At 41.7% G+C, this 22,641-nt stretch overlaps 1 protein-coding gene across 1 annotated transcript in view; it reads left to right on the top strand.

The window, feature by feature from the left end:
• The window catches only part of lsamp (limbic system associated membrane protein), a 159,690-nt gene that overhangs the window by 113,320 nt on the left and 23,729 nt on the right, over nt 1–22,641 (top strand). The window contains exon 4 of the mRNA XM_079271221.1: nt 20,894–21,019. Coding sequence (XP_079127347.1) covers nt 20,894–21,019 — 126 coding nt within the window. The remainder of the gene's footprint in view (nt 1–20,893; nt 21,020–22,641) is intronic.

The raw sequence follows: 22,641 nt of genomic DNA, 5'->3' as shown, positions 1-22,641 counted from the left end.
TGTCAAAAACAGGCTGCCTGACAGATAAGAGTGCAATACCTGAGTGCTTAAAAGTAAGCTCTCCTATACAGTAGTTTCTTGGTTTTCCTGGATGTGTGGGTGTAGGTATTTATATACTTTGCTCTTAAGCTATAAATGCTTCAACTGTCATCGGTCCATTATCCCAAGAAGAAATACTAAAGCAAGACGTGGAGTGCTGTTTATGTACAGTGCCAAACCTACTATTGCAGCTCAATACATTTCACCATGGTGCATTGTTTCATCGATCACATTTTGTTTTTGTTTTAACTGCCCTTTCCATTTTAAAACGACTGACTGTCTGATGGGAAACCCGACCCCAGATAAATACTGCACCGGCTGTCAGTGGAATTTCAACACACACACAGGCAACAAGATAACTTCCCATCCAGCTATGAACCGAAGATATCATCCATTAATAGCATTTTTAAAGGCCAATATGTGAATTGATGATCTGCTTCTTGGATCTATGGCAGCAAATTGCCTCTCCTTCCCAGAATCCATTGTGTCCGATTATCCAGCGCTTGATCATTGGAATGTCCTGCGTTGACTTCCAGAGTTTCTGCTGGTGGCCTTGTTTATCACGGCTAATGCGACAGCTATAGCCAAACATTGATTCTGTTGCTTTCTCTCCCTACTTTGTCCTCTGCTCTGCCTCTCAAAGTCCCATTCAATTTAGCTGCCATTGTTATGCTCATCTTTTGTATTTACCCGCTCCGTGGGTGTAATCTTCTCCTTGAGGTTCAGTTCAGCATCTTTCATCTAAATTGCAGTGCGTTGCTGAAGCCCTAGGTTTCCGGCAATTACTGTGAATGTGTTGCCATGCTCAAAGACTGTGAAGTTTTTATTTACTTTTAAATGGTGGTCAAACATTGAAGGAAACAACTTAATGCAGAATGCTTATATAATAACAAGAGTGCGACGAAAAATTATGCTTCATGAACAATCCACCACTTATTTAACCTCCGCTCTTGCTTTTGGTCTTTTTTCTACTCTGTATGTAGGTTTAAGTCTTTTTAAAAGGGTAGATAATCATTTTTCTCTGTGTGTAGCTCCAGTATATGCCATCACATGCAGCAAGCAACCTAAACCAATCCTGCAGAACCCAATCAACTTTGCGGGATAATAATTCACCCTGCCTTCATCTTTTAATGGGTATGAAAATGTTCCAAGCATCAAACATTGCCCCCGGTTACAGACCCAAGAGCGGGTTCACGTAACCAAAGCTGACAATTTTCTGCTAGCAGGGACAGCAACGTAATTGGAAAACAAATGATCAGACAAAGTAAATTCGCGGTGGATGAATAAGTGGCAAACTCGCGGGGCTCAGACGAGTGGTGCCAAGCAGCGGGGTCGCTGCACACGACAAGATTCCCAACATAATAGTAGGCTTTCCTTCCCAATCCAATCAGATTTTTATGGAAAACATATATAGAAGTTTAGCCGATGGGCAAGCCCACACCAGTGTTGTGAGGATTCGAAAGGTTTGACTTTGATGCCTGCGAAGTCTATTAGCTCGTCAAGAGATGTTTATACCTGTGGAAAAGTGTGTGTATGTGTGTATAGACGCATACATGCATACGTCTTAGTCAGTGAGTTTGGCTTTTTTGTGTTGTTTTTAATAGTAGTTACAATAAGCGCAGACCATTGTTCTCAGTTAGAAATCATGAACAATGCACTTCTCTTTCTAAGTTCTTCTTTTAATCAGCAAACATATACATTTCACTTTTTCCCATTGACCATGCAGAGGTATTTTAGATTTATATGCACTTTACACACTTTTAACTCGAACCGAATAACACCCCGTTAAAATTGTAACTGTGCTGAATTGATGGGATTTTTAAACAGTCAAACATTCCAACATTTGATCAAGTTGGAATAAGTATACTCTGTAGACTGCGTCTGACATCAATCCCAGAGAGGGGAACAATCTGGGCTTTCGTGTTGACATCCACAGTGCTAAATATTGTCTGTAGCCCATATAAACTGCTGAGCTGTCATTAATAATGTTCCTCTCCTAAAGTACAGATGACAGGAGTATATTTCTCCCATTGTAAAAGGCACATTTTTGACATATTAAAAAGTTGAATAACGTATTCCTTTATAACTATTGTCATACTCAATCAGCAAAAGCTTTCTTGAATCCATTTGCGTGAGACTAATGTAACGTGCGGATATCCAGACATCTATAATAACATCATTAAACTTTTTTGAGTGTGTTTTTTTTCTAATTATTCCATCAGGCCAGTCATTTGAAAAACAAATTGTTACTTGCACGCACGGCCTAGCAATTGCTCAACCTTACATGGTTAAACCACTAACATCATTACAATCAAACAGCAGGCTATGAAACAAAGTGAGATAGGACAGTTGACACAGTGGCGAGCAGGAAACAACACACAGCGTAAATCATGTACGAATAGACAGGTTGCTTTGTGATGATAGGAAACTATTGTATAAGTAAGAATGGCATTCAAAACGACTCATTAAACTGCCCAGTGTCATCGAATGTTACAGTTCATACCCGAGCAATCAGTAGGTTTAATACAGATGCATCAGAAAATGTGACAACATAAAATCAAGTGTCATGTCTGTAATTTGTGAACAACAAAAGGCTCCTCGGTGAATCAAACTCTGCATATGCAATACATTTTTCTTGTTCCTGAGGACAATTTCTGTCATGAAAAACAGAGGCAGAGTAGAAAAAAATTGACACTGATTGACTGACATATAACAACTGCTTTTAAGCCTTCATCAGCCATCATCAGACAGCGTCTTTACCAAAGCATGGGGTATAGGCCTAGATTATCATGAATGGCATATATGTCTGACAGTTACGATAATGGAGGCCTATACCTCAGTGTGAAGGCTTAAAAGCTGTAGCCATATTAGTCTACGAACAACATTTGCATTGTAATTATCTGCCATGTGTGGCATATGAAATGTGTTGTGTTTTTATACCAATGTCGGTTGGTTGCTAGCCAATGATAGATAGCATGGTGACCATGGCAATAGATCACCATAATCAGGACAATGTAAAAATGTGTCCAATACTTTATGACCAAATTCCTGCAAAATGATGTTCCCATCAGCCTCGGGGGAATGTTGTGTTTTACTGCTAATTATCAATTGTTAGCATGCTAATACATCGAACTAAGAACCTGATTAACATTATATCTGCTGAACATCAGCGTATTAGCATTGTTGTTGAAAGCATGCTAGCATGCTGATGTTAGCATTTAGCTCAAAGCACTGCTGTGCCTGATTAAAGCCTCACAGAGGAGCTATCATGACCGAAGACTCTCTTGTTGGAATCTTAAAAAGACATTACTTTTAGAAAAAGTGTAATGTTAGGGAGGGGCGCGTTATAAAAACATAAAAACATCAGCCTAAATATAGCTCCAATCCCCACCACAGTCATTTTCTTACAAGCTTTTGTAAACACATTCACAGCAGCAGTGTTTGAGCAAATTCAGCAAAATCTCAACATGCCATGCAAATAACTTTTATAAAATGCAGAGGCAGGGGAGTGATTCATTTATCTCATGAGCTCCTCTTGTAATACCCATCGCACAGGAGTGGAACTTTTAGCTTCCAGTTGGTTTAGTGCTCACTGCCTGCTGACCGCAATCAGAAATATTGCAGCTTGTTGAACTATGCTTTCCACTCGTGTATCCAACAGTCAGCGTTCATTCGATGGGACTATTTCACCAGTTGGGAAAATATTAGTAACCACAGCCAGCGAGTGAATCATGTTTCAGCATGCAGGGTCTCGAATCACTGACCTAATCACTAGCCACATTAAATTGACAGCTGAATCGTGGCCGAAGGAGCACGGATAGATGTTGACATGCACTGTCCTGCTGCTAGTGATTATACATAGAATGCATGTGTGTGTGCATGTGTGTGTCTCTCTCTCTCTTTGTGTACGAAACTGTGCTGCCAATTATACAAGAGTGGGTGTTGGCTGTTGGCCAAAAGCCACGACTTCCTTGAAGCTTCTCAATAGTATTGATCTCGTTTTGGTTAGCAATTGCAATATGCTGCTATCTTGGTTCCTTGTCTTTTTATCTCCCCCCCTCTCTACTTCCTTTTCACAACAGTGATGCTTGATCCGCTGATTCAAATCAGCATTGATCTGATACTATTGAATTAAAGTCAGCACTTTCATATGCATTGACCTATATGAAATGATTTTAGCAGCCAAGCCTGAGCGGCCCCCAGTTGGGAACCAGGACATTGTGATGTAGCATTTCAAAATGAAAGCCCTTCAAATCACATTCATGAGACAATTTGTCTAATTTCTGATTATATTTGAGAAGAAATGGTGCATAGTTACAAAATCATTTCACTACAGCTTAATAGCAGACCACATCAAGGTGTCACTCAGACAGAACCAGGACATTGTGATGTAGCATTTCAAAATGAAAGCCCTTCAAATCACATTCATGAGACAATTTGTCTAATTTCAGATTATATTTGAGAGGAAATGGTGCATAGTTACAAAATCATTTCACTACAGGTTAATAGCAGATCAAGGTGTCACTCAGACAGAACCAGGACATTGTGATGTAGCGTTTCAAAATGAAAGCCCTTCAAAATCTCATTCATGAGCCAACTTCTAGATTTTAATATAAAAACCTGTCAAACTTTTCTTTTTTTTTTTTACATTGCTTTCATTTTTTAATTCAGTGCATCACAGATAAAACAACAAGTCATACTCACTGGAATGTATATTATTGTCTATTTTTCAATACAACATCTACATTCTGTCGTGTTTATGACCAGAACCATCCTGGTCAGTCAATCCTGATTTGCTCTTAAATCTGCAAGTTATCACCCAAACCTTCCTTGCGAGCAGCTTTCCCGCCAAGGCATGATGGCATTACCCATTCATAAATGTCACAGAAACAGAGTGACTATAAATCAGCAGACAAAGTGAATAGTTCTGTCAGCAGCTGTTCCCTGGCTTTTGTGACCCCATTTCAATATGTTCTGTCCATTGAGAAGTGGTTCATGTTAATGTACTGCAGACACTTGCTCTGGAGAATTTACTGAATCAATGCAAGAACAGGATTGTGTGTGTGTGTGTGTCTGCGTCGTTTTTGCCACGGCACCAAATCACAAAAATACAATTACAACCTGGTGCAATGTTATAGTTGTATTTATTCCTAGACTCATAAACAAGGTAGTTTTGTTTTCCAATTCTAACCACATCCCCCTGTTTCAACCTTTATTTTGTATCTGTAAGTGCTTTTACAGTTTGCTTGTTTTCAACAGTTTGAACCTCATTATTGACTCTAACACAGGAAGCAACGTTTATCTCCACTAGGCATCACTGAATTCAGGACTAAAAGATGTGGAACCATCAAATGCGCCCTCTTCCACACTGATCCATCTTTTCTTCCTTTCATTTCTTCCAACCCTGTATCACAATGCCGTGATATTTAAGTAGCCTAATCCGCAGAACTCTCTAAAGGCAGCCGAGCACCCTAGCAGGAGGGGGGCGGGTGGTGTGTGTGTGTGTGTGTGTGCCAACGAATGTGTAGTCTTTGTGTCTGCGCATATCTTCCACTCTACAGTCTGGGCCAGAAGGATACTGACCTTTGAACAATCATCATGGGACAATCAGGACCTTTCAGCTGTGCCTGTGAAGCCATCTATCCACTGTGCTCCTCTCCTCCTCTTCCTATCACGGCGACCTCTTGCTCCTTTCTTCTGCCCCAGCACACCTCTCACACTTCTACATCTTGGGCCACCCCTTATCTGTGCTGCTGCTGAGGTGTTTTGTTACTTCCTCTCACACTAACCTTGGGGTTATATTAATAGCAGGGGAGATAGAAAGATTGGGGAAAGGCAGAGGAATTGAAGGCGATGCGGAGGGAATTGCAGACTAGGTATGGCTATCATTAATTCTAGATATCGGCAGTCTGTCTGGCTCTACTGCTACAGCTTCGTGATCACACCCACGTACACATTATTGCTTGTATCGCCGCCAGCCATGGAGGAGTTCAGACTATATCATTTTTGCTGGATGATCACTTCTTACCAAAAAGCATGTTAAGAGAGAGCAATGAAGCTTCCATCCACCAAAGGGAGAAAAAAAGCAACAGAAAGTCTTCCTTGCTATGCAGAAGCCATTTGCAACCTCTCATTGAAGGCAAAGCTATCGCTTGTCGAGGGCTCACCGGCATCAAAGGAGTGCATGGAGCATGGCACCTGAAGGCTTGAATACAATTTAGTTTACTGCATACACCACCCTTGATGCCACCTGTACTGCAAATATAAAAAATATCAACACAGGTGTGTGTTTTTATTAATGGTGTTATCTGTCTAGATAGGCACATGGTCCAAGATTGATTGGAAAAAGGAGCTAAAGGGGTGCGTCGCACAGACTCTGGATTGCGTGAAAAGATTGTTTTTTAATGTTTTTTGACAAATTCCAAGCAGAATTGGGTTGAAATACGTGTCATTTATTTTTAATCTTCACAGCATTAGGATGATTTTTTTTAAATAATGAAATCATTTTATATAATGTATATTTTTAAAGCTGCATTAATATATTTTACTACTATTGCCGGGCAGAATGTAAACACAACAATGACATATTTTATGAAGTGTGGTAGTGCACTGTTCTATTCACACATCCACGTCCGTGGAGTGGTGTGTTCGGCAAACTGAAGAAGTCAAATATACACTCTCTTTAAGTCGGTTTGTGGTCACTACCACCTCCTAAGGGAAATGTCTGGCTCTTTAGCTGATAAATGATCCACTATGTCCAATAGCCAGTCACTTACTTGATCTGCTGTGTGGTGCCGGACAGGTAGGGTATTAGGTTTGGATGTTGCCTTTTTAGAGCTATTCCACTGAAACCAGCCACCTGCTGTGACCTGCAACGGCTCTACTGGAGCGGTGAGACTGAACCAAAACAGTAAAGTTGTAGGCTGAGGAACTGCAGGGTTGAATGCAAAGAGAATGATCACCCCCCTCACATTACACATAGACAGTAATTTGATCCATTGTTAATAGAAAATATTGATCAGTGCAGCTTTTAAAGCATTACTACACAGTTGATTTACCCATCTCTGAAAACACTCCCGGCGCCTTATTTTTAGCATAAACATTCAGGAAATTAAGAGGAAATCAAAGTCCATGGTTCAAGTATTTAAAACGCCTGCAGTAAACCCTTCACACATGCTTGTGTGAAGGCCAGCTGTAAGCCCCGCCATGCCTCCTTATCCCTGTTGTGAGCATGACGGCAGCCCGGCCATATACACCAGCACCCCCAGGGAAAGGTCTACATGTCGTTGTCACATCGCTCATTCTTCCATGTTGCTACCCAGTTACATGAAGAAGAAAAAAAGACAGACATAAGAGAGAGTTGGAGAAAGCAGCCACACACATTTCCCATTGCCTTTGGCAATTCATAATGAAACTGACTCCTTGAAGTTTTAATGAAAGGAACAATTTACCATTCCCCTGTTCTTCCTGGGCTGCTGAGCTTATGTTGCTTATACTGAATCTTTAAAAAAAAAAAAGCCGTCTCCTTTAATCTTCTTTATGCTGGCTGTGAGAGGTGCTCCCATGCATTTAAATGGGGCCATCCCATGGACACTCATGACAGCAGGGGTATTGACAGGGGCTGCAGGTGAGTCATGGGGGCCATATTTCACAGGCTAACCAGGCGAGCCAGTGGCCATCAGTTCTGGACAGTGTCTCCTCGATCTTATCTCTGATACAGAGGAACAATATTTCTTTTCCTATTGCCTCTGTTCCCAGCACACATCCCCATTACTTGTATAGAAGTGCCAGTATTCTTTCCCTCCATCTTTTTCTGTCCGCTATGTGACCTGAGCTTGTCAGAGAGATGGACATCCCTTTGGCACCGGGCTCCTCGTGCTCGTGAATGCCTCTGGAAGTGAGATTGAGTGGCTCAGTTAAACCTCACCTCACCTGCTTTCTCTAAAGGGAAAAGACGAGATTAGGGGTGTGTCGAGGTTGTGTCAGTGTGTGGCACAACACATAGTACTAAGCCTGTATAGGTAAACATATAGGACTGTCCTTCTGTGTTGCAACTGTGTCCTTTTCAAGGTTTCGCCCCACTGTGGCCGAATAGAATTCCGTCACCTTTTCTTCAATGTCTGTGCCCTTACATTACTACTGGGTCACCTGCTGTGTGTGTGAGAGTGTGTGTTGTTTTGTGTGTGAACTTTATGCCACTCAGCCCCGCTGGTGTTCAGGTCAATCCCACAGCTAGCCACAAGCTAAACGCACACGGAGAGATATCTGATTTCAGAGGCCTCCTGATGGCTCAGTTGTACCAAGCTCAGCACTGCTCGGGCCCATGTGGGTTCAAACTACTTTCCTACCTTTCCTCTATTTCTCTCTACTGTCAGCAATCAGGAAAGTGAAGTGCAGACGGTCTTGCAAAAGGAGTATGAACCATGCATTATCTTTAGCAACACTAGCAGCGTAGCTTGAGGGAAGGCAGTGGCAGTTTCTTCAGCTGTCAGTCGGACAGTCCACCACTTTGGTCCAGACTATGAATAAATAAATATCAAATAACAAACTCGCAGACGGATAGCCTTGAAATCTCTACAGACGTTCATGTTTTCGACACGAAGAAGCTTACTGACTAGTGCCACCATGAGGTAATAAAATGTCCCAACAACTGTTGCATGGATTGCCATGAAATTTTGTGAGCATTTTCCCGCTCATTTTAATAACTTTGGTAATCTACCGCCATCATCAGGTCCATTTTTTTAATGACCAAATCCACGCTAAACGAATGGCATTCCCATCAGTGTCTACTGTACTTAGTTTTTAGGGATAATTGATACATGTTAGCACACTTGCGCACTAAACCAACATGATCAACCAGGTAAATTAGCAAAACATCAGCATGTTAGCATTGACCCCATAGGCGGCATTTAGCCCAAAGCACAGCAGACTCTGTGCCTAAGTACAACCTCACTGGTTGTAGACTCTTAGTCATCTTTAGTGACCAGTTAGAAAGCAGCCATTGTTTATGTCAGGAGTGTTTCAAGGAGACTCGTGAAATTCACTGGCCGACATCCGTCATGTGCCTTCCATGGATTGTGTACTCGCCCTCAGTGTTTTCTAGTGCGTGTGCTTGGCTGCGCTTTCTCCCAGTGTCTGGCTACGTTGATTACTTGGACCATACGGTAGCCAGTGCTGGTGCAGTGCTTCACATACCAAGTCGTCTGTGGGGCAGGAGGGCGCTTAAAACTTCTCGTGATGGAACATATGCCTTGTTGTCTTTTTGATGGAGGGCTGCTTTTCAAAATTCTGTGTGTTCGGGCAAGTGTATGTGATTGAAAGCTGATGCTGACTGTTTTCAATATGTGGTTAGTCATTGGATGCCATTGAAGTATTTGAGCACACATTTTGTGAGAAAGCTGTCATGTTCTCATCTGAGTGTATTTATTTTTGAATAATCAAAAATATGACACCAGACTAAATTTATGTTCTATAAAGTGACTTGAACGTATTTATATTGCTATACTGTTTTGCATTAGTCCACACTCAGTTTCAGCTCTTCAAAGCACACAGGCACTGTAATCAAAACGGAGGCCCTCTGAGGAACTAACAATCCTTCTCACTAATGAGAAAAAAATTGCTTAACACTTATGGGGGTAAATATTTATGACTTTTCATTATATTATGCTGCTCTCTATTGCATAGGTGTCTCACAGCCACAGTAGCTGAGTGTTGTTGAGCATATGCCTCATCCCAGCACTTTGATGGCGCAGCTATGGATTTAATGAGAAACATTTTTCCCTGGGAGGGTCTTTCAGAGTTGGCACTGGTGCAGTGCTGCAGTGGCCACTGTGGTCAGTAACATACGGGCTTGTTATCTCTCATCAGAGCAAGGAAGCTCTCTCCCAACACCAGCCACTTGCTCATTAGACTGCAGCTCAGGGCAAAGCACAGCGACCGAGAGAAGGAAAGACAGAGGGAGGAAAGGAGACTGGGGAAGAGTGACAGTGATGAGGCAGGAGTCGTGGAGACAGAATGCTAGCAGAGCACTGAAGACATAAGTGCAAGGCTGGATGAGAGGCGGACGGAGACCAGGGGAGACGAAGATTGTGTGTACGTATACACAACATGAATATTTGCATCCGAGTGTGCACGTCTGCATGCGAGACAAAAAGAGTTAATAGAAGAGGAAGTTGAAAGGCAGCTAGTGGCACACGAGAGAAAAGGGGCAATGATGAACACACACACACACACACACACATCAGCTGATATAGCAGCGGCAGCGGCTGTGAGCCCAATCAGAGGGTGTGTGTGTGTGTGTGTGTGTGGGAAGCTCTGTGGGGTGGTCTCCAGCTGAGTGTGTCAGGTGCTCTGCACTCTACCAGCTGTTCACAGGTCTTCACACAGTGAGCATCATCAATCTGGTTGAGAGTCTACAGATCTGGAGTCCAATCAGCACTAACACAATGGCAGCCCTTCATTTCCATTTTTCTGAGCCAATGAAACACTCTGAAAATGGTGCGAACTATGTCTGCTCTAGATTATCCCGTCAATAATAATCCTCATTTTTCATCCTGTATTACCTTTTAGTAGTTTTATCGGTGGTGGCTCATGAGTTTTCATATACTAATGTAGTGCGTCAAAATGATTTGTATTATCTTTTAATCCTGTGGTTGTATGTTTCTATTGATAGATTATTTAAAATGCAAAACAAAAATCCCCTTCACAATTACCAAGAGCCCAAGAAGGCATCTTTAAGTTGGGTGTTTTGTCCAACAACTTAGTAAAATCTAAAGGTATTCAATTACCAAAACTACAACAATTGAGAAGATGGAAATGGTTACGTGGAATGTGATGGCAATTATGAAATGCTTTTCTCTGCCGTGCTTCATGAAACAGTAGGTTTGCAAACCTGATTCGATCAATCCTGATTTTTAACGTCAAATTCCGTTCCAACAATCGTTTTGCCCTTGGCCGCTTGGGTTCACTCTGCGAGGAAAATAAGCAGCTCATGACACTCCTGTGACAGCCTGGGTTAGGCCTGTGCTGTGCTGTGGATGTACTGCAGTGTCGTCTCACACAGGCACTCGACTGTTTAAGTGCTTACCGTGTTGTGCGGATCAGGAGTAAGGATTCTCATGTTGGATTCTCATCCTGTTACGTCCTATTCAGATCATTGGGGGGAATACCAGAGGCCGGCCGCTGACTGTCATGTGGATTACAGGGTCTGGTGGAAGAGCAATGTTCGGAAGCTCCACAGTCACAGTCAGAAATAGCACTTGGAGAGCAATTTTACTTTCACGCTTTTGTGTCTTTGAAACAGAATAATAAAGCAGAAAGAGGATATTAGCTGGGGACAGAGGGGCAATTCAATGCCATGATGAAAGGGTGAGATAGATGTTGTCTTCTGGCACAACATGAAACTGTAATTTCATTTTTACTGCTGTCTAAGAAGTATCCATTTTTGGGATTTTGATCATGAAGTGAAAACAACCCGGATGATGTAAGGGTTATCTCAATTTTGGCTTAAGGGCATGGACACAGGCATTTACCAGACATGGACGCTCCCTGTTGCTTCTGTTTTGAAGTTCTTTACCCTTTCATGCAAGAGTAATGCTAAATCACTTAAAATATCTGCAAGTATTTTGATCTTGAAATTAGCCAGCTAACAACTGGCAAAGGGTTTTTGGTAATCATTTATTTTAAAGGTCCTGGAGGTTCCTTGACCAACACATTCTCACTTCCACCTCATCAAAGTGTTGGTTGGTCACTAGCCCTTTGCTTCAAACCCTACGGATCTCTAGTGACCCCTCTAGCATCAGTTTTGGAAGTCTCAGGGAGAGTGTGTCACTATTTGCTCATTACATGCAAAGTGTCTTTATGAATAAATGCAACAAAGGTACTTTGTTAGGCTTAGGAAACATCGTGGTTTGGGTTAAAATAAGTACGTTTGTTATTCAAAATAACTCCTACATAACCACCATAAAACGAAGGCAAAATAAGTCAGAGTTGACCTGGCTCTTTATACAACAGTATAAAGTCAGTCAGTGGCCGTCTGATCATGAGGCAGATGGGTTTAAGTGGAAGTTAGTCTAGAGACCGGTACACTTTATACATATGTTAAAGTGTCAGTGAATCGGTATTTGATGTGTTGGAAGTGAGAACAGGTTGTCCTGACAGGAATTGACTCAGTAATTTGGTACTTTATCGACAAAAATCTGAGAGAAAGAGTTCTTTAAGTTGTTAAAATAGGAGTTGGACTGGAGAAACTGACCTGGGACCTGAGAGAAACTGAACTGTTTCAACCCAAGTAAATATTCATTTAGATATTCAGTCTTCATATTTGTTCAAATGTACACCTGACTGTAGAAAAATTAACATCTTTGCATGTTCAATTGACCGGAATCTCAAGCAACTAAGTTATTTAATTGGAACCACACATTGATTTCATTTTACCCAATTATTACCAAAGTAATGACCAATATATAACCGTAACCCCTCCTCTGTCTCAGACGGCATCAACTAAAAAATGTACTCTTTTGTGCATTTGGGTATGTGAATTTCCTGATATGCAGATTGCATTGTTATTCGTCAGGTGGCTTTCGCGAAGTGGGGAGAGTCCATCAACGAAGCTGCAGACTTAAATAAAGAACCATTGGACCCGATTTCAGGTTAAAAGTTAATGGCTGCTAACCAAGGAGTCTGGAGGCCACAAGTCTGAGGAGGGGTCTGAATTGATAACGTTCTCACACACACACAGTTAAACGCCCTTATAGAAATATACGCACTTACATGCTCCCCATTATCCGTAATGGGGAGCACTTTAATCTGGTGTATTATAGCGAATGGGGGCAAATCAGGTAATATTGTTTAGTGCTGATTGCTGGTTTGACTTCCACAGAACATCCTTGAGTGTCTTCATGGATCAGGGGAATTACGCTGAAAGGCTATTTGAATGCCACCATAAGTCAAGCTGTAATTTGATAGACCCCCTTTTAATGCCTAAGTGAGCGATGTTGTTGCTTTGAACTTCTCGTTTCACTTTGAGTTTGCAGGAATCGATAACACGCTGTCTACATTTCCTATTGTGTTGTAATACAGGAAGTCTGTTGGACAGCGGTGAATATTTGTTTTCATGGAATAGATACACAGTTATCAGCTGTTGAATACAAATGTGTTCATTTTAATGATTAATACGTTGAGAAATTGTTGGTGGAGGTTCTTTGTTCTTACTGGAGCCGCAATGACGAAAAACATGAGAAGGCTTTGGAATAAGAGAGAAGGTTTCACATTGGGAAGAAAATGGGAAGTGGTGGGGTGTAAAAGGCATCTAAAGCTGAGCTGCCCGGGTTGTGGGAGGGCTTGTGATCTTTAATAACCCTTGTCGGGACAAAGTGACATAAAGAGGGATGGTATTTGAAAGTGGAGGAGCAAAGGGCAGGAAGCGTTATTAAACAGTTTAAGAAATGGCACCTTGGAAACCATTGCAGGTTCTATAACCTTGGTTGGAGCTCGTCTGGCCATCTTTGTTTTTCTCATTAACATGAGCGGTATGATATCGTAAGCCTCTCTAAATCATCTGATGGGTTGGATGCAAAATCACCTTGTGCATGCCAAGCTTAAAGTACAAAGCTACGGCTCTCGAGGACGCCAGGGATTTACGGAGGTATCCGTTAGGCCAAGATAAGAATTACAGCTTATAAGGAAACACTCACATTTCTCATAAGAGCTGCCATTAGTTGGCTTCATGAAAAAAAATACTATCTGTACAGCATTTTATCCTATTTGACCCTCCCTGGCTGCCTGTGTTGAGCTTGTTAGCAAAAAACTGCAGGTATATACTTCAACTCTGTTGTTTTCCCTCTTTCGGCGCAAACACCAATTAAATGCTTGTGTTATTTACAAGTTGCTGCCCTTGTGGGACTCTCATTGGAGGACCACCTCTAAAGACGGACTGAAAAACCATCTCCTTAATTAATCACCTTGGTAGAGCGAGGTCTGCATATCAACAGCGGGTCTCAAATGCAGAAAATCCTCCTTCGGAAATACACAGAAAAGGCTCCGTTCTTTCCTCCCTCGCTTCCGTCTGCGTAACAATGTCAACATGAATAATTGAAGGGTTAATGGTGCATATTAACAATGAGTCATGCAGTATGGGGACGTAGTCTCAGCTACAGAAAACAAAATGTGTTTTTGCGGCTGCACTTGCTTACGCATGCAGGTGTGCGAGTGTAAGATTCTGTCATAAGACTACGACAGCCCAGCCAAAGGCTTAGTGTTAATCTAAAGAGATGTTCTTTATCAACACAAGCACGTCGCGGACATATGGAGATGTAGCACAGCGATTACATTTTGCTCGTTTTGGTAGCTCCTCTTTTCCTCTTTCAAACGTCTTTCAGTAAATCATGAGATGTGTAAGGGTTTCGATTGATCAAAGACTTCCATGTAAGAGTGGGTGTGGGTGCTTCTCCTCTTCCTTTGACTTTAAACGGACAAATCCAGAGAGGACGATTGACAGTAGTCTGGTCAGGATTCCCTGATTGTCGCTCTCGTAGTTTGTGTACGGTCAAGGTGCCAAAGTGGTGATGCAGGGAAATCTGGCGCACACTAGGAACACAAACTCACACCAGCACACGGCTTGCTTAAGGCTACGTTGTTCACTCTCTGAGTTGTGACAGGAGCCACCCTGGTGGCCGACAGGCTGGTCATATTGTTGTTTTCTAGGTTTTCGGGCTGACCTTGTTTCGAAGGAAGCAAGTAAATTGGCAGCAAAGCTTCCAAGCGCTAAGAGCTCAGGAGCATGCGAGTGCTTTTTCCTGATTATCTTGTAATGGCTTTAAATTTGCTCAGCGTAATCGCACGCCTCTTCTACACTCACCGCTACATCACTTCTCCGAATGTCACATTGAGAGCCAGCGGGGGGTAAATGTAGGCGGGAGCAAAATGAGCCGAAGGGGGGGGGGGGGGGGGGGGAACTACAAAACATGTAAAGTGGTATACAGAGAACCCATAACAGTATAGATCAGGGGTCTCAAACTCCCGGCCCGCGGGCCAAATTCGGCCCGCCACGTCATTTTATGTGGCCCGGAATCCGCCAGCAAAAAAAAAAAATCTTTTTTTAAAATTTTTTTTAAGTTAGACTAATAATAATAAAATATCCCCATGGTCGAAATTATGAGATAGAAAGTCGAAGTTATTAGATAGAAAGTCATAACTACAATAGAAAGTCATAATTCTGAGATAGAAAGTCAAATTTATGAGATTGAAAGTCAAAAAAATGAGATTGACAGTCAAAATGATGAAATAGAAAGTCAAAATGATGAGATACTTAACCAGTTAGAAGCAGCTCTTTGACTGGTTACTGTACATTTAACATGGAAATGTATTGTGAGTACATTGAAGACTACTTTAAACTGTGAATGCAGACAGTTATTTCACAATATGTTACGAGTAGTTACATTTACAACCGGCCCTTTGTGGGCGACCATGATGCTGATGTGGCCCGGAGTGAAAATTAGTTTGAGAGCCCTGGTATCGATGATTTATTGCTGTACAATACTTTAATGTCTTTAATATAAACAAACTCTTCCTTTGCTTTGCTTGTAAAAGGTAGACTCCCTTTAACTCCTAAAAGTTCTTGTATTTTAACAGTGCTTCTTACGTGTGAGTCCATAGAGTCACATGTGCATATATTGTTTTAACTATTAACCTTTGACGGGGTGAGCTAAGAGAATGAGTTTCACAGTCAAAGCCCAAAGCCGTCGAGTTGTTTATTGTGTCCTCTTTGTGTTCTTAAGAGTGGAATAGAGTTTGTCGCAGTAATCCCTGAATTATAATGAACAGGTTAACTTGAATACAACGCAATCTGACCGAGCAAATATATTGGCGTATTGTTGATGAGGGAACGCAACCTGTAATTATAAGAAACAGAGAACAGATGGGGAGAAATGCCCAGTGGGAAAGAGAAAGTGGGAAAATGTGTTAAAATGTGTTTTGTTAAATTAGACAAGACAGTTGTGAAGGTGTCAAATGAAACATCTTCGCTTTGCTCATCACATTTAACAGAATCTCAACCTCTTTGTTCTTGAAGGTTGTCTCTTTCCTAATTGTTCCATTTTCAAACAGCAACTCAAGTCCCACATTTAGGCTGCTATTAGCATATGAGCATACCGTTTACCATCTGGTAAAATTGGGGTATTTATTTTCTTGTAAATGAGCATGTTTGTGCCGGAGCAGATGTGAAGCAGGGAGGACGTACCATTGTTCATGGCAGGCAGCCATGCATGTGCATGCAGGATTTACACCAACGGTCTTGTTCATACTGGGTGATTACATTCTTCCAGACATGAACCTGCAGTTTTGGATGATTCTGCAGAACCCGGACTACATTTTGTCACGTTCAAACCAAATGAAATGTTTGCTTTCTGCAATATTTGTGCATGGCAGCTACCGTATTGTTGAGGTTAGAGACTGTCAACATATAGGGCACTACTTCCTGCGTTGGTATTGATGTTCATTGGTAGTATATGGTCAATACTTTGAAAAAATACACACAATTGCAGATCATTTTTTTGGCATTACAAAAAATATATCAAGGACAAACACTCTACTCTTTGCTAAAAGAATGAGTTTAGCCATTATCAGTCATCCACGGCTGATTTTAAACTGCATGAAAGCCTCTCACCTCAAATTAAAGGATCACCTGAAGGTGACACATCCTCCAATTCAACACTGTAATGGTGCAGAGCCAGCGCAGCAGCATTATGGGGTTGAATGGTTAATAACTGCTTAAAACACACCTGGAGTACTTTCATCGATAATGGTCTTGACATATTAATTGCAGCCCCACACAAACCCATTAATTTGGGAGGTTCCATGCAATAGAAACATTTGAAGACCTATTCACAATGTTGTCTTGATTAAAACAGTTACAATAATAGGTGCATTTGAATATAACAGAAAGAGTAAGTGATTAACCATGCGAAGGCCCCTTCCATTTCCGGTGAATAACTTGTCACATGGACAAAGGAAGTGCTTGCGTCTCTCTCTTTCTCCCCCCCCCCCCTCTCTCTCTCTTCCCCCCCCCCTCTCTCTCTCTCTCTTCCCCCCTCTCTCTCTCTCCCCCCCCCCCTCCCTGCTGTATGCGGGCGCACAGTTAATGCACAAACCTGCAAACAAACAAACACAGTCCTCCCTAATAATTACTCTTGCTCTCTCTGCTCCTTCTCACTCTGTATTTCGCTCTTTCTTTCTTTCTTTCTTTCTTTCTTTCTTTGAAGTTTGAAATTAGAGTTGAAAGCCAGGTCAGTGTATTCATAACGTTTTTCATCAGAGATTTATTGTTTTTGAGAAATTGCACACAAAAAAACAAGCCAAATAGGAGATCATTAGCCAGAGAGGACATAGGTGGATCGGGGCTGAAATCTGGCAAACCTGAATAGAGGAAAGATGCTCCTGTATACTGTCTGGTTATGTTTGGCAATGAATGGAAAGTAATTCTACTTTGCTTCTATAGCTTCCCCGAGGTGTAGAGGTCTGAGAGTACATATTAAAGTGAGTGTGCAACTGTGATCTTAAATGTGGGTGTTTTTAGCCCACACTTGTGTCCATACCATCATTCACTAAAAACCCAGCCAAGAGAAAAACATCAGTAGGAAGTGCAGTGTGTCCCCATGGAATTCATCCATTGTTGCAGAGTTGAAGTGCTTTTCAAATAGATGCCCTTTCCAACATTGTTCCTTGAAGTTTGACCGATGACTAAGATCACTCTTTTCTTCTCCTTCCTCCCCCATCATTGCTGTCAGCTGGACACCAGGCGCTATATGGCACTATAAGATATATCACACTTCTCTCCTTCACTTTTGTCTTCCTTTCATCTTCTCCTCCCCCTTTTCAGCTTCTCTCCACCATCTTCCCTAACCCTCCCATTGATAGAGGTGGCAGGGTTATCAGAGGATGAGCAGTTTTTTTTTTTCGTTTTACCCGAACCGTTTTTATCGACGCTTGGCGAGGATTAATTCTCCAGTCACACATCCTACTCAGCCAATCAACTTCCCCACCCTTCCCAGCTTTGGTTGTTTTTGAGGTGGGAAAAAAAGCCAATTGGATTCTTTGTCACGTCGCTAGAGTCCCTCCCCCACCCCCACCCACCCATGACCCCATCTTCATTTTGCCTTGGTTATTTGACTACAGCAATACCTCTGCATGACTTAATTTAAAATGCTGTTTGGCACAATTGTGAAAGCCTTGTCAGTTGGTGTTAGAGAGATGGTTTACTTGGAGGTGTGTGTGTGTGTGTGTGTGTGTGTGTGTGAGATAGAGAGATAGAGATGTTAGAGGGAGGGAGGCTGTTAGTGATGCTGTACAGAGACAAAGCTTCAATAATAACCTTGCAGGAGAAACAATCATAAAGAGACAAACACTGAAATATTGTTTCTCAGAAAACATGGTCGATATGGAGGAAAGGCGCGGCTTTATTTCAATTCAGCGCCACAACTTCCATCAGATTTAGATAGCATATGAATTCCCACATAATGCTGCACTCACAAATATGTTTACAACTTAGGGACTCCTGAATGCTTTCAGTATAAATATTCTATATTTCACAGTCACAGAGACAAAACAACAACCTCAATGTTGTTTACTGGAGTAAGTCAAGATACGTCTTTAAAGCACCTTCATAGGCACCAAAATTAGAGGTACAAAACTGTAAACATGCTTCATGGCAAGAATAAGCCCTGCTGGCACCTATAACACCCACAACAGGAATAAGACGACAGCATTCTTTATCGCGGGGCCACTGAGTAACTTTATTGGAGCAGTTGGGGTTTAAGTGCCCTGTTTATGGACACATTGACAACAGTGGTTGAGAGCTGGCAGAGTCTGTTACTCTGCACGCCAGCCTATTTGCAACTGATTGGGCTGCTGTTGACACTTTTAAGCAGGTAACCCATGAGCTTCAATGGTTTATTTCCCAACCCTGCTTTTAATGCGTAAATGATTTGGATGGATAAATCAATGTGAATCTGATGTGCAGAGAGTGTAGACTGTTGTTTGAATCATGCCAATTAAGCTTCATTGCACAACCATGCTTGTGCAGGTCAAAGCCACACACTCTGATGCAAAACAAATTACATTTTGGCACATATTTCTACCTCCTAAATTCACACTTCAACTGAATGACATTGGAAAAGCCTCAGGCACCACAATGATGACGGCAAGAGAGCCAAAAAGAATTGCTGAATAAAGGATGGCGTGCTGGAGAGCAGTTGTTTGATGTGTTTCAATTTTTAAGAAAGGCCTCTAAATTATCTATTACCTTCCAATCAGGTGTACAAACATGAAACCCAAATTTAATATTTATTTTTAGTGGTGAAAAGCCCACATGAATTACAAATGTCCTCTAAGTAGTAATAAGAGTATCTCAAAACATCACATGGTCGAGACGCACCAACATGCAAAGTGAATTAAAAAGGTGCAGCGCTTCGTTGTGTCACATAGAACAAATGCAAACTTTCCTCGACTCGTTCTCAAGCTGATGCACAAGGATTTCTGCAGGTAATTTGTCAATTGACTGCGAATCACAAGCTGACACTGTGAATGTGCTCGATACACAGTGGGGGAGGAATTCACTCACGAGTGGATCGTATGTCTAGCTGCTTTGGCTGAACAGCAGTTGCCTTTGAAATAAGGCTCGGAACTAGAGATCGAAAGTGGAAGAATTGTTTTCTAGGATGCATCAAGAGCCCGTATGTTCATGATAATGCACACCAGCACACCGTTTCACAGCTCAAGCATCCCATGGTTTTAGACAGAGCACTCGTGAAAATCAACTTTTTGCACCTTTTTGCACGTGTTGTTGTTTTTTTCCAGGATAAGCATAGCTATTATAAAATAAAGACACGTTTTTGTTCAGGGGAAACGGCTGCATTCAAAATATATGCTGGATAATATCCATATGTTTGGTGTTGTTGATTTAACAAGAACTCCATTTTCATGTGTGTTTATTGTGAGGAACAGCTTGGATTCTTGGAGTTTGCTCAAAGAATCGGTGCCAATGTGCCTAATGTGTGTCCACCCTAAAGGAGTCTTATGCACACACACACACACATACATTCATGCATGCATACCAGAAATTAGAATAATAAGTCGTGCATTTGCCCACATCATGCGTGCTCCAGCATTCATCATATTCCAGAGTTATTGATCATTATTTGTATTTCTAGCCTCATATCTGGAATCTTATCCCAACCACTTCACCCACAGTTTGTGCAAACAGTGATGTATGTCCCCTGTATCCTTCATGATTGATTGCATCTTTGCTGCTGACTCGCTTTAAAACAGACTGTACCTTCTTAATTCGCCTGAGTTGTCCTTACCAGAGTTAGGGTTTCTCCCTCTCTCTCTCCCTCTCTCTCCAGGTTTCATTGTGTTTGTGTGTGAGTGGGAGTAGATGGTGATTATTTAACGCTGAGACGAAATGGCTCCGTGTTACTTTGAACATCTGTGTCACGTACACACACATGAAAAGATTCTTCATTTTACCTCTAACTTTTGATTTCATACAAAAGCCTACTTTTCTGAAGGTATGTGTCTGAACTCAGAATTAGAGCCAAGTGTCTCCGGGTTCCTCGTGTGACGGGGGAAGCAATCTGTTTTCATGAGCTCAGGTCCCAGGGCTGAAGATTAAATTGCTTATTTGGATCCTGGGTTGAAAAAGTTTTCCGTAAGTACCTCTGAGGGCTATAGCAGTATGAAAAAAAGGTTCAGTTGTTAAGTCATCCAAGTCAGCTCCAGATCTTGGTCTGAGTGAGATGAAAAACACTTTGCTCTTCGTTCTATTTCAACCTTGACGTCTTCTCTCTTGTGTCTCCAGTTCCAGCCAACATCTACAAGGTGTCAGAAGACATCACGGTGAACGAGGGCAGCAACGTGACACTCAGTTGTTTGGCCAGCGGCAGGCCGGACCCTGCCATCAACTGGCGGCTGCTCAACCCCTCAGGTAAGAATCCTTTAATCGGTACTCATTATCATTTGTGTCAGTCTAGATCCCTGGCCAGTAGTTGCCAGATTTCTTCATCATCTAACTTACAAGTTTGTTGTTGTTTTTTTTAAGTCAATCTAAATCAGGCAAAATTAGCTGTGGTGGATGCAATATGTAAGGGTTACACCGACAAAATATGACATTATTCAGATGTGCTCTGAACAGATACAAACCGTGGATGTATAAAAATAACACACTTTTTAAAACTGTAGATCTTTGGTTCAAAATCATCAGATTCCAACTTTTTCTTAAATATCAAGGTACCCCTGTGAATGCCATCTGGAAAGTGTAAACAGGAAAGTGCCAGCAGCCAGAGCAACATATATTTCTATGATTCCAATAACGTTTCATCAGTCTTCACCTCAGGATTGACTGATGTTCACATATGTTGTTATTTTTACCTCTTGGTGTGATATCGTGTGCGACTTGACGGTAGACAGAAACTGACACGCTGAAGTGAGGGGGGCATCTCAAAAGTGCATGGGAATTAGTCAAGAGGTCTTTAGTCAATAGCTTTCTCAGTGTTTTCACACCCTTCAAACGAGACTTCATCTTGACCTCCTTCCTCAGCATGCGCAACCTCCTTCTTTATCTGCGCAAACAGGTTTTATCAATATGTACAGAGATATTTCTTGTTTGTGAGCACTTTAACTCAGAGATGTGAGGAGTTTAAAGGGCATAAGAGACAACACAGAAGCAGAACCTGCCCACATCCGCTAAATTCTGAATGCTGTTAAAAAATACTGATATTGACAGATACATCTACAGCTAGGGTGGGTTTCTCTTTCCTTGGGTTGAGTCTCTTATGGAATAAGTTCTCATGTAGGATAGCCATGTTGCTGTTTGAACATGCTATAAAAGTGTGTACAGGCAGTGTGCCAGTACATCTCTCTATATATGTGCATTCAGATTCGTGGAGATACTGCTGCTTTGGTGTCTTATCCAATTTTTAGAGAAAGTATATAATGTCCCCCACTGCTGATAAGCTTGTAGAATGATGGATGGAGATGCTCGAGCTGACGCCTCAGTTTGATAACAGCTTTTTTGCAGATTGAAAACCATTCCATTTGTATGTCTTCATCGATCACTGCATCCGTTTTTCAGCGCTCCAGACGTATTCCATCAAATATGTCTCCTGCACCTGGAAGCTGAACATATTGGATAGGTGTACTTGCTTCTTTTGTCTGTTTGCATGAAAGGAGACTGATCTGTTCAACTTAATCCTGCGAGCCATGCGGATCCGACGGGCTGCTTTGCGTGCTGTGAAGCTCCTCTTCCTTTTCTTGCTGTGAAACTGAAGTTGAACCCTCCAGGTTCAGATGGCTCACTGGAGGAAAAGCCCCTTTGCAGGTTTTAACAGCTTTTATTCCAAGAATATGGATGAAGACGTGGATATAGAGTGAAGGAAAAAGCAATATCTAACAGGAGATTTCTCAATGGAGTTGACCTTACTAACTATTCCCTCTGCAAGTTCTCTACAATGTCTTCTGTACGGTAGCTTTTCTTTTAATTTTTCTCTTTTTCAGTGTGAAATTCGTGTGAAATTCGTGTGAAATTCGTGTGAAATTCGTGTGAAATTC

Source organism: Melanostigma gelatinosum, assembly GCF_949748355.1.
Source record: "Melanostigma gelatinosum genome assembly, chromosome: 7".
Lineage (NCBI taxonomy): Eukaryota > Metazoa > Chordata > Actinopteri > Perciformes > Zoarcidae > Melanostigma > Melanostigma gelatinosum.
This window is presented reverse-complemented; position numbering and strand designations above follow the sequence as displayed.